Here is a 14,232-nt window from a genome sequence, read left to right as displayed (position 1 = left end):
CATAAAAAGGCCAGAGACACCCCAAAATACACCACCAGATGTGGACCTGCCCACCAGAAAGACAAGATCCAGCCTCATCCACCAGAACATAGGCACAAGTCCCCTCCACCAGGAAACCTACACAACCCACTGAACCAACCTTAGCCACTGGGGACAGAAACCAAAAACAACGGGAACTACGAACCTTCAGCCTGCAAAAAGGAGACCCCCAATACAGTAAGATAAGCAAAATGAAAAGACAGAAAAACACATAGCAGATGAAGGAGCAAGATAAAAATCCACCAGACCTAATAAATGAAGAGGAAATAGGCAGTCTACCTGAAAAATACTTCAGAATAATGATAGTAAAGATGATCCAAAATCTTGGAAATAGAAAAGAGAAAATTCAAGAAACACTTAACAAGGACCTAGAAGAACTAAAGAGGAAACAAGCAATGGTGAATAACACAATGAATGAAATTAAAAATACTCTAGAAGGGATCAATAGCAGTATAACTGAGGCAGAAGGACAGATAAGTCACCTGGAAGATAAAATAGTGGAAATAGCTACTGCAGAGCAGAATAAAGAAAAAAGAATGAAAAGAAATGAGGACAGTCTCAGACACCTCTGGGACAACATTAAACTCACCAACATTCGAATTATACGGGTCTCAGAAGAAGAAGAGAAAAAGAAAAGGACTGAGAAAACATTTGAAGAGATTATAGTTGAAAACTTCCCAAATATGGGAAAGGAAATAGTTAATCAAGTCTAGGAAGCACATAAAGTCCCATACAGGATAAATCCAAGGAGAAACACACCAAGATACATATTAATCAAACTATCAAAAATTAAATACAAAGAAAACATATTAAAAGCAGCAAGGGAAAAACAACAAATAACACACAAAGGAATCCCCATAAGGTTAACAGCTGATCTTTCAGCAGAAACTCTACAAGCCAGAAGGGAATGGCAGGACATATTTAAAGTGATGAAGGAGAAAAACCTACAACAAAGATCACTCTAACCAGCAAGGATCTCATTCAGATTTGATGGAGAAATTAAAACCTTTACAGACAAGCAAAAGCTGAGAGAGTTCAGCACCACCAAACCAGCTTTACAACAAATGCTAAAGGAACTTCTCTAGGCAGGAAACACAAGAGAAGGAAAAGACCCACAATAACAAACCCAAAACAATTAAGAAAATGGGAATAGGAACATATATATCAATAATTACCTTAAATGTAAATGGATTAAATGCTCCCACCAAAAGACTGGCTGAATGGATATAGAAACAAGACCCTTATATATGCTGTCTACAAGAGACCCACTTCAGACCCAGGGACAAATACAGACTGAAAGTGTGGGGATGGAAAAAGATATTCCATGCAAGTGGAAATCAGAAGAAAGCTGGAGTAGCAATTCTCATTGCAGACAATATAGACTTTAAAACAAAGACTATTACAAGAGACAAAGAAGGACACTACATAATGATCAAGGGATCAATCCAAGAAAAAGATATAACAATTGTAAATATTTATGCACCCAACATAGGAGCACCTCAATACATAAGACAAATGCAAGCAGCCATAAAAGGGGAAAGCGACAGTAACATATTCATAGTAGGGGACTTTAACAACCCACTTTCACCAATGGACAGATCATCCAAAATGAAAATAAATAAGGAAACACAAGCTTTAAATGATACATTAAACAAGATGGACTTAATTGATATTCATAGGACATTCCATCCAAAAACAACAGAATACACATTCTTCTCAAGTGCTCATGGAACATTCACCAGGATAGATCATACCATGGGCCACAAATCTAGCCTTGGTAAATTTAAGAAAATTGAAATCTTATCAAGCATCTTATCTGACCACAATGCTATCAATTACAGGAAAAAATATCTGTAAAAAATACAAACACATGGAGGCTAAACAATACACTACTTAATAACGAAGTGATCACTGAAGAAATCAAAGAGGAAATCAAAAAATACCTAGAAATAAATGACAATGGAGACATGACGACCCAAAACCTATTGGATGCAGCAAAAGCAGCTCTAAGAGGGAAGTGTATAGCTATACAATCCTACCTTAAGAAACAGGAAACATCTCAAATAAACAACCTGACCTTGCACCTAAAGTAATTAGAGAAAGAAGAACAAAAAAACCCCAAAGTTAGCAGAAGGGAAGAAATCATAAAGATCAGATCAGAAATAAATGAAAACAAAATGAAGGAAATGATAGCAAAGATCAATAAAACTAAAAGCTTGTTCTTTGAGAAGATAAATAAAACTGATAAACCATTAGCCAGACTCATCAAGAAAAAAAAGGGAGAAGACTCAAATCAAGAGAATTAGAAATGAAAAAGGAGAAGTAACAACTGACACTGCAGAAATACAAAGGATCATGAGAGATTACCACAAGCAACTCTATGTCAATAAAATGGACAACCTGGAAGAAATGGACAAATTCTTAGAAATGCACAACCTTCCAAGACTGAACCAGGAAGAAATAGAAACTATGAACAGACATATCACAAGCACTGAAATTGAAACTGTGATTAAAAATCTTCCAACAAACAAAAGCCCAGGACCAGATGGCTTCACAGGCGAATTCTATCAAACATTTAGAGAAGAGCTAACACCTATCCTTCTCAAACTCTTCCAAAATACAGCAGAGGGAGGAACACTCCCAAACTCATTCTACGAGGCCACCATCACTCTGATACTAAAACCGGACAAAGATATCACAAAGAAAGAAAACTACAGGCTAATATCACTGATGAACGTAGATGCAAAATTCCTCAACAAAATACTAGCAAACAGAATCCAACAGCACATTAAAAGGATCATACACCATGATCAAGTGGGGTTTATTCCAGGAATGCAAGGATTCTTCAATATATGCAAATCAATCAGTGTGATACACCATATTAACAAATTGAAGGAGGAAAAACATATGATCATCTCAATAGATGCAGAGAAAGCTTTCAACAAAATTCAACACCCAATTATGATAAAAACCCTGCAGAAAGTAGGCACAGAGGGAACTTTCCTCAACCTAATAAAGGCCATATATGACAAACCCACAGCCAACATTGTTCTCAATGGTGAAAAACTGAAACAATTCCCACTAAGATCAGGAACAAGACAAGGTTGCCCACTCTCACCACGCTTATTCAATGTAGTTTTGGAAGTTTTAGCCACAGCAATCAGAGAAGAAAAAGAAATAAAAGGAATCCAAATTGGAAAAGAAGTAAAGCTGTCACTGTTGGCAGATAACATGATGTTATACATAGAGAATCCTAAAGATGTTACCAGAAAACTACTAGAGCTAATCAATGAATTTGGTAAAGTAGCAGGATACAAAATTAATGCACAGAAATCTCTTGTATTCCTATACGCTAATGATGAAAAATCTGAAAGTGGAATTAAGAAAACACTCCCATTTACCATTGCAACAAAAAGAATAAAATATCTAGGAATAAACCTACCTAAGGAGACAAAGACCTGTATACAGAAAATTATAAGACACTGATGAAAGAAATTATAGATGATACAAATAGATGGAGAGATATACCATGTTCATGGATTGGAAGAATCAACATTGTGAAAATGACTCTACTACCCAAAGCAATCTGCAGATTCAATGCAATCCCTAACAAACTCCCACTGGCATTTTTCACAGAACTAGAACAAAAAATTTCACCATTTGTATGGAAACACAAAAGACCCCGAATAGCCAAAGCAACCTTGAGAAAGAAAAACGGAGCTGGAGGAATCAGGCTCCTGCACTTCAGACTATACTACAAAACTACAGTAATCTAGACAGTAGGGTACTGGCACAAAAACAGAAATATAGATCAATTGAACAATATAGAAAGCCCAGAGATAAACCCATGCACATATGGTCACCTTATCTTTGATAAAGGAGGCAAGAATATACAGTGGAGAAAAGACAGCCTCTTCAATAAGTGGTGCTGGGAAAGCTGGACAGGTACATGTAAAACTATGAAATTAGAACACTCCTTAACACCATACACAAAAATAAACTCAAAATAGATCAGAGACCTAAGTGTAAGACAGACCCTATCAAACTCTTAGAGGAAAACATAGGTAGAACACTATATGACATAAATCACAGCAAAATCCTTTTTGACCCACCTCCTAGAGAAATGGAAATAAAAACAAAAATAAACAAATGGTACCTAATGAAACTTCAAAGCTTTTGCACAGCAAATTAAACCATAAACAAGACCAGAAGACAGCCCTCAGAATGGGAGAAAATATTTGCAAATGAAGCAACTGACAAAGGATTAATCTCCAAAATTTATAAGTAGCTCATGCAGATCAATAACAGAAAAACAAACAACCCAATCCAAAAATGGGCAGAAGACCTAAATAGACATTTCTCCAAAGATATACAGATTGCCAACAAACACATGAAAGAATGTTCAACATCATTAATCATGAGAGAAATGCAAATCAAAACTACAATGAGATCTCATCTCACACCAGTCAGAAGGGCTATCATCAAAAAATTTAGAAACAATAAATGCTGGAGAGAGTGTGGAGTAAAGGGAACACTCTTGCACTGTTGGTGGGAATGTGAATTGGTACAGCCACTTGGAGAACAGTATGGAGGTTCCTTAAAATACTACAAATAGAACTACCATACGACCCAGCAATCTCACTACTGGGCGTATCCCCTGAGGAAACCAGAATTCAAAAAGAGTCATGTCCCAAAATGTTCATTGCAGCTCTATTTGAAATAGCCAGGACATGGGAGCAATCTACCATCAACAGATGAATGGATAAAGAAGATGTGGCACATATATACAATGGAATATTACTCAGCCATTAAAAGAAACGAAATTTAGTTATTTGTAGTGAGGTGGATGGACATAGAGTCTGTCATACAGAGTGAAGTCAGAAAGTGAAAAACAAATACCATATGCTAACACACATATATGGAATCTAAGAAAAAAAAAGATCATGAAGAACCTAGGGGTAAGGTGGGAATAAAGTCTCAGACCTACTAGAGAATGGACTTGAGGATATGGGGAGGGGGAAGGGTAAGCTGTGACAAAGTGAGAGAGTGGCATGGACATATATACACTACCAAACTTAAAATAGATAGCTAGTGGGAAGTAGCTGCATAGCACAGGGAGATAAGCTAGGTGGTTTGTGACCACCCAGAGGGGTGGGTTAGGGAAGGTGGGAGGGAGGGAGATGCAAGAGGGAAGAGATATGGGAACATATGTATATGTATAACTGATTCACTTTGTTATAAAGCAGAAACTAACACACAATTGTAAAGCAATTATACTCCAATAAAGATGTTAAAAAAAAAAAAACTTTACTGGTGGTGATTTCTGTCTATGTGGGGAATGTTTTCATTTATTACCAGCTACATCCTCTGCAGCGCTACCCGAAAACCCTTCTCAGGGAGAACACCACAGTATGTATTCCATTCATTCTTTCTCCACCACACCCTTAATTTTAACCATTAGAAAGTATATTTAATATCCATTTTCCTGATGCGGAGGAGGGTGTTACACCTCTTTGACCCTTTGTAGCAAAACTGGAGATTTGCTCTACTGCTGTGCATTCACATTCATATTTAATGGTATTCCAACATGTCTGTGAAATTTATTATTTTAGATATCAGCTAGTGAAGGCCTGGAGAAAGAGAAGTGAAACTATTGTTTAAATTTTTTAGAGCACTATTTGCATGTTGACTTTTTCCTCAGCATTTTATTGGATCCCATGCTAAGTCACATCACATACATTTTATCATAAAGCAAGAGTTGGAAGTTTGTACTTCTAACAACTATGTATGTATTTCATGTCTGATAAATCATGAGTAATGGACAAGCTATTACTCTCATAACAAATGAAGTTTAATATTCCAGTGCTCACTTTAATTCCCATTGCCAACCTCTTGAAATGTATATAATTCCATCAGATCATTCACAAAACTTTCCAAAGGGCTTATAAACTCATAATGTGTCCACAAGTTTGTTCTTGCTCTCTGTGTTCTTGTTCTGAACAAGATCTGAATCCAATCCAGATAAAACTGATGAGATGAAGAGAAAATGTGTAGTGTTCAATGATAATAAGGCAATGTCAAATTTTGATCTGTGTAGGAGAATAAATCATAAGTTTCTATGAAATATTTTTATGATTTTTTAGCCATTCATGTATACTTTTTTAATCCTCTAGAAAAGTAGGAGAGATAAATATCAATTTTTTCTTCTACTTTGGAGAAGGAAAATATATTCAGTGAGAGAAACCAGATAAATAAATGTAAAGATAAAGATTGAAATTCAAATAAATGAATTTTGGTTTATGAGTATCTTAATTTAATCCCATTTGGGGAAGAGCTTTAGGGTGGTATTAAGAGACCTTCTAAATTGGCCAGTTTGGAGTTTTACACAGCCTTTGTAGGGCCTGGTTTATCCATCAGTAAATGGACATATGGTATCCTTTCTCCTTCTTACAAAATATAAGTTGTTTAAAACTTGTGAAAGGGATCTAAGTTTTGGATGAATTGAAATTTACTTGTTTTCATCCCCTGAACATAATCCATATTCTATTTCAATGAGAATGTTCACTTTTCTACTGTATAATGAATTACCTGAGCTAAATGCTGTATTTCTGTGCACATGAAGAGGAACTCCAATACCAAAAGTACCCAAATGCGGCCTCATGGCACTTCACAGCTCCTATATCTCAGATGGCCAGGGCCCATGCTGTCTGCTGCTCATGTTCACTGTGCTCCCACTCCAGCTTCTTCGGGCTGCTCAGCTCCGAGACCTGACACAGTCTGAGAGCCAAGATGCTCCACTGACATCTTAAAAGACAACAATGGGAGAGGCTCATTAAGGCCCCATTTCTTCCTGGATAAAGAAGCTCCAGTTCATGAGAGGTAGTACACCCTGAGGATCTTTATGGATCATTGCTTATTCATCATATTATAGGTAAGTCCCATATTAGCTATGTTCCAGTTGGAAGTGGAGGATTTCATGACAAACGAGGAAAGCTGGTTGGAACAAATTGGCACGGTGAAGAAGGCAAACCCAAGAAGAGTCTCCAGTACCAACACCATTTAAAAACCGGCTGTTCCGCTCCCAGAGTATACCAGGGCTTCTCTGTGGAAAAGAGAACAGAGAAAGGGAAGTGGGTTTCCTCTCTACTATAGTTGGGTTGCCTGTCAAGCAATATTCAGGCTCAAAAACAGGTCACAGGCCAGCCACAAAGAGCTGGGCTCGATCACATGAACTCCAACTTAAGGCCAAGCTTCCCTTTGTGGAGGCTGCTCTGACATCAACACAATTTCTAATCTAGCATATCTGTGTCCAGTGTAATCTGAGTAGCAAGGAAGTTCTGGGCTTTACAAACTCATACCGCCAATAAGCAGGAAGATTTGGGTGGGGAGATGGAGGGGTACATTTGGAAAACATAACACAACCATAACAACAATATGACATATTGAGTTACCACATTTTCTCACATAATCTTCGGGACTGCTTTAGGATCTGGTGCTACCCTCCTCACTTCATAAATGAGGCAATCACAGTTCAGAAATGCTAAATAGGGTGGCCAAGGTCCCACAGGTAGTAAGCCAGGGAGCCCAGAATCAAGCCACGGACTACTGGAATGCAAAGCCTCTGCCCCAAGAACATGCTGTGGCTTAATTATATCAACCAGCTGCTTTGCACAGAGAAAGCCTGCAGTTTAAACAGTTATTAATCAGACACACCTCTAATGCTGGTACAACCTTGAGATGGGCAGAAAGTACATGTGGAGTTCAGGGAAGCCCACTCTGGTGCTGCCAATGTTGTGAGGGTTGGAGGGGATATCCTCTCAGAGCTGCCACTTTTCCCACTTTTCCCATCATCACCCTTTTTGGCAACATTAACTTCTGCCTTTATCTCGATGCACTGAACAATGCTCCACAGTGCTCAACACTGGCAAGTCATAAGGACTGATGGCCCAAGGAGTCACTGTGGCAAAAAGACCACAAAAGCCCTTTCTGGCTCCCTTTGGAGATGACAGCCTCATAATGATTTAAGACACCTTGTGCAGCCCATGTGAGTTTCCTGCTCCAAGTAACTCTCCATTGTTGACCCCTCTGATGAGGCAGGATTACACCTATAGGAGAAGGTGCTGTCTAGATAACTCTTGTATGTCACTTGCTTGAAGTGGAGAAAGCATTTCATCATAGAAATAATTTAAATGACAAATCATTTATCAGGCAAGCCCACAAACCCCCATTTAAATCATATTTCATAAGGTCCCTTCTAACCAGAACTCAGTGAAGCACAGTATCTTTTAAAATAGCAATGGCCCCAGCCCACACCCACTCCAGCCATCCTGCCTAGGCAGCCCAGCCCCAGCATGCCCTAGGAAATCCCCAGCCCATGTCCACTCCAGCCCTAGCCAGCCTGCCAAAGCTTTCCAGCACACACAGTCCACACAGGGGTGCTGCTGCACAAGGCCACCTCCTTCAAGACTGGGAGGTAACTATTACACCTAATTCTTAGAAACAAATACAAAAGGCCAAACAAATGATGAGACAAAGGAATTTGAAAGAACAGAACAAGATAAAATTCCAGAAAAAAAAAAAAAACTAATGAAACAGAGATAAGTAAGTTACCCGATAAAGAGTTCAGTTAATGGTCATAAAGATGCTCACAGATCTTGGGAAAAGAATGGAGGAACACAGTGAGAACTTCAACATATAGTTAGGAAGAGAACCAATCAGAGCTGAAGAATACAAAAACTGAAATGAAAAATACACTAGAGGGAATCAACAGCAGATTAGATGATACAGAAGAATGGATCGGTGACCTGGAAGACAGAATAGTGGAAATCACCCAATCAGAACAACAAAAAGAAAAAAGAATTTTAAAAAATGAGGATATATTAAGGGACCTCTGGGACAGCATCAAGTATACTAACATTCACATTACAGGAGTCCGAGAAGGAGAAGAGAGGGAGAAAGGGACAGAAAATTTGTTTGAAGAAATAATGACTGAAAAATTCCCTAATCTGGAAAATGAAACAGATATGCAGATCCAGGAAGCACAGAGAATTCTAAACATAATGAACCCAAAATGATCCACATCAACACATGTCATAATTGAAATGACAAAAGTTAAAGATAAAGAGAATATTTTAAAGGCAGCAAGAAAAAATAAGTGACATACAAGGAAACCTCCAATTTTTCAGCAGAAACTTTACAAGCCAAAAGAGAGGGCAGGATATATTTAAAGTGCTAAAAGGAAAAAAAAAAAAATTACAACCAAGAATACTCTTCCCAGAAAGGTTATCATTCAGAATTGAAGGAGAAATAGAGGTTCCCAGGTAAGCAAAAACTAAGAGTTCATCACCACTAAACCAGCCTTACAAGAAATGTTGATGGGTTTCCTTTAAGTGGAAAACAAATAGCCATAACTAGACATAAGAAAATACGTGAAAGAAAAGAAATTCACTGGTAAAGGCAAATAGATAGTGAAGGCAGTGGATCAACCACCAGTAGTATGAAGGTTAAAGGACAAAATTTGTAAAATAAACTATAGCTACAATAAGTAGTTAAGGGAGACACAAAGTGAAATGATATAAAATTTGATGCCAAACCCATAAAACATGGGCTGGAGGGGAGTAAAAATGTAGTACTTCTAGAATGTATTCAAATAAGTGACCATCAGCTCAAAACACACACACACACACACACACACACACACACACATATATATATAGTTACATGTATATGAAACTCATGAACCACAAACCAAAAACCCACAATAAAAATACCAAAAAATAAAGTGAAAAGAACTCTAACCTAACACTAAAGAAAATCATCAAACCACAGGGGAAGAGACTAAAAGAAGGAGAAAGGAACAGAGAACTACAAAAATGACCAAAAAACAATTAACAAAATGGCAATAAGTACATACTTATCATAAGAACTTTAAATGTAAATGGACTAAAGGCTCCAATCAAAGGACATAGGGTGGGTGAATGGATTAAAAAAAAAAAACCCAAACCCATTTATATGTTGGCTTCACATCAGATCTAAAAACACACACTGACTTAAAATGAAAGGATGGGAAAAGATATTCCATGCAAATGGAAACTAAAAGAAAGCTAGGGTAGCAATACTCATATCAGACAAAATAGACTTTAAAACAAAGACTAAGACAAAGAAAGGCATTACAAAATTATAAAGGGGTCAGTCCAAGAAAAGGATATATCTGTGAATATTTATGCACCCAACATTAGGAGGACCTAAATACAATATAACAAATATTAACAGACATAAAGGGAGAAATCGACAGCAGTACAGTAAGAGCAAGGGATTTTACTGTTCCACTTATATCAATGGATAGATCAGCCAGATAGAAAATCAGTAAGGAAACACTGACCTTAAATGATTAGATCAGATGAACTTAATAGATATATATAGAACACTGCATCCAGAAACTGCAGAATACACATTCTTTTCAAGTGCACATGGAACATTCTCCAGGGTAGATAACATGCTAGGCCATGTGTCAAACAAGTGTCAATAAATTTAAGAAGATCAAAATCATATCAAGTGTTTTTCCTGATCACAACAGTATAAAAGTAGAAATCAATTACAAGAAAAAAACTGGAAAAAATATAAACACATGGATACTAAACAACTTGCTACTAAACGACCAATGGGTGAACAAAGAAATAAAAAGGAAATCATAAAACACCTCAAGACAAATGAAAATGGAAACACAAAGATCCAAAATCTATGGGATGCAGCGAATCAGTTTTAAGAGGGAAGTTCATAGCAATACAGGCGAACCTCAAGAAACAAGAAAAATCTCAAATAAACAACCTAAATTTACAACTAAAAGGAACTAGAAAAAGAAGACTATACAAAGCCCAAAGTTAGTAGAAGAATGGAAATAATAAAGATCAAAGTGGAAATAAATGAAATAGAGACTTGAAAAAAATTAAAAAGATCAATGAAACTAAGAGCTGTTTCTTTGAAAAGATAAACAAAACTGATGAACCTTTAGCCAGTCTCATTGAGAAAAAAGGAGAGGGCCCAAGTAAATAAAATCAGAAGTGAAATAGGAGAAATTACAACCAATATCACAAACATACAAACAATCATAAGAGACTACTATGAACAATTATCTGCCAACAAATTACACAACCTAGAAAAAATGGATAAATTGCTAGAAAAATACAATCTTCCAAGACTGAATCAGGATGAAATAGAAAATCTGAAAAGACCAATTACTAGTAATGAAATTGAATCAGTAATCAAAAACTTCCAACAAACAAAAGTCCAGGACCAGATGCTTCACAGGGAGTTCTACCAAACATTTAAAGAAGAGTTAATACTAATCCTTCTCAAACTATTCCAAAAAATTAAAGAGGAAGGAACACTCTCAAACTCAATCTACAAGGCTAGTAATACCCTGATACCAAAACCAGACAAAAACACTACCAAAAAAGAAAATTACAGGCCGATATCCTTGATGATCATAGATGCAAATATCTTCAAAAAATATTAGGAAACCAAATTCAACAATACATTAAAAGGATCATACACCATGATCAAGTGGGATTTATTCCAGGGATGCAAGGACAGTTCAGCATCCACAGATTAATCAACATGATAGACCACATTAACAAAACAAAGGATAAAAATCACATGATCATCTCAATGGGTTCAGAAAAGGCATTTGACAAAATTCAACATTGATTTATGATAAAAAAAACTCTCAACAAAGTGGGTATAGAGGGAACATACATCAACATACTAAATTCCATTTATGACAAACCCACAGCTAACATCATACTCAACAGTGATAATCTGGACACTTCTCCTCTAAGATCAGGAACAAGACAAGGATGTCCAATCTCATCACTTTTATTCAACATATTGATAGTTTTGGAAGTCCTAGCCACAGCAATCAGAGGAGTAAAAGAAATAAAAGGAATCTAAATTTGAAAGGAAGAGGTAAAACTGTCACTGTTTGCAGATGACATGATACTATACATAGAAAATCCTAAAGATGTCACCAGAAAAATACTAGAGCTCATTAATGAATTTGGTAAAGTTGCAGGATATAAAATTAATACAAAGAAATCTGTTGCATTTCTATACACTAACAATGAACTATCAGGTATAGAAATTAAGGAAACAATCCCACTTATCATAGCATCAAAAAGAATAAAATACCTAGGAATAACCTACCTAAGGAGGTAAAAGACCTGTAGTCAGAAAATTGTAAGACACTGATAAGAGAAATTGAAGATGACACAAATAGAGAGATATACTGGGCTTATGGATTGGAAGAATTAATATTGTTTAAATATCCATACTACCCAAGGCAATCTACAGATTCAATGCAATTCCTATTAAAATACCAATGGCATTTTTCACAAACAGTCCTAGAATTTGTATGGAATCACAAAAGACCCCAAATGGCCAAAACAATCTTGAGAAAGAAGAACTGAGCTGGAGGTATCACACTCCCTGATTTCAAACCATACTACAAAGCTATAGCAATCAAAACAGTATGGTACTGGCACAGAAACAGACACTTAGATCAGTGGAACAGAATAGAGAGTCCAGAAATAAACCCATGCTAATATGGTCAATTAGTCTACAATAAAGGAGGCAAGAATATACAATGGCGAAAAGACAGTCTCTTCAGTAAATGGCACTGGGAAAACTGAACAGCTACATGTAAAAGAATGAAACTAGACCATTTTCTTACACTATATACAAAAATAAACTCAAAATGGATTGAAGGTTTAAATGTAAGACCTGAAACCATAAAAATCCTAGAAGAAAACATAGACAGTATGCTCTTTGACATCAGTTTTTGCAATATTTTTTTGATCTGTCTCCTCACGCAAGGACAACAAAAGCAAAAATAAACAAATGGGACCACATCAAACTAAAAAGCTTTTGCACAGCAATGGAAACTGTTAAAAATGAAAAGGTAACCTACTGCATGGGAGAAGATATATGCAAATGATATGTTCAATAAGGGGTTAATCTCCAAATATATAAAGAACTCATACAACTCTATCAAAAACCAACAATCCATTTCAAAAGTGGGCTAAGGACATGAATAGACATTTTTCCAAAGAATACATACAGATGGCCAACAGGCACATGAAAAGATGCTCAACATCAATCATCAGGGAAATGCAAATCAAAACCATAATGAGATATTATCTCACACATATCAAATGGCTATTATCAAAAAGACAAGAAGTAATAAGTGTTGGCAAGAATGTGAAGAAAAGGGAACCCTTGTGCACTGTGGGTGGGACTGTAAACTGGTGGAGCCACTATGGAAAACAGTATGGAGGTTCTTTAAAAAAATGTTTAAATACAATTGCCTTACCACCCAGCAATTCCTCTTTTGGGTATTTAACCAAAGAAAACAAAAACACTAATTTAAAAACATGTGTGCTCCCCCATGTTCATGGCAGCATTTACAATAGCCAATATATGGAAGCAGCCTAGGTGTCCATCAATAGCTGAATGGATAAAGAAGATAGGGTATATACCCACAATGGAATATTACTCAGCCATTGAAATTATTGAAGTTTGCATTTTGATTGGACAACATGGATGGACCTACAGGGTGTTATACTAAGTTTAAAAGTCAGACAAAGACAAATACCATATATTACTTATATGTGGAATGTAAAAACAAACAAATGAAAAAACATAACCAAACAGAGTCATAGATACAGAGGACAAACTAGTGGTTGCCACAGGGGAAGGGAGTGGAGGAATGGGTGAAATAGGTGAAAGGAATTAAGAAGTACAAACTTTGGGACTTCCCTGGTGGTCCAGTGGTAAAGAATCCATCTTACAATGCAGGGGACGCAGGTTTGATCCCTGGTTGGGGAACTAAGATCCCACATACCTCGAGGCAACTAAGCCTTCATGCCACAACTACAGATCCCACACACCTTGGAGCCTGCGCACCACAACTAGAGAAGAGGAAAACCTGCTCGCCACTAGAGAGAAGCCCACGTACCACAATGAAGAGGGCTCGCACTTCAACAAAAGATCCTGCATGCCTCGGTGAAGATTCCATGTGCCACAGCTATGTCCCGAGGCAGCCAAAATTAAAAATAAATTAAATAATTTTTTTAAAAAGAAGTACAAATTTCACGTTATAAAGTAAGTAAGTTACAGGAATGCAATGTACAGGCATAC

General features: G+C 36.8%; 1 protein-coding gene across 1 annotated transcript in view; it reads left to right on the top strand.

Annotated features, from left to right (window-relative positions):
* RNF175 (ring finger protein 175) overlaps positions 1 to 14,232 on the top strand; it is a 76,906-nt gene that overhangs the window by 35,018 nt on the left and 27,656 nt on the right. The window contains 1 exon segment of the mRNA XM_060011913.1: positions 5,341 to 5,448. Coding sequence (XP_059867896.1) covers positions 5,341 to 5,448 — 108 coding nt within the window.

Source organism: Delphinus delphis, chromosome 5, assembly GCF_949987515.2.
Source record: "Delphinus delphis chromosome 5, mDelDel1.2, whole genome shotgun sequence".
Taxonomy (NCBI): Eukaryota; Metazoa; Chordata; class Mammalia; order Artiodactyla; family Delphinidae; genus Delphinus; species Delphinus delphis.
The sequence above is the reverse complement of the archived record's forward strand: the minus strand, read 5'-3'. Positions and strand labels throughout refer to the sequence as shown.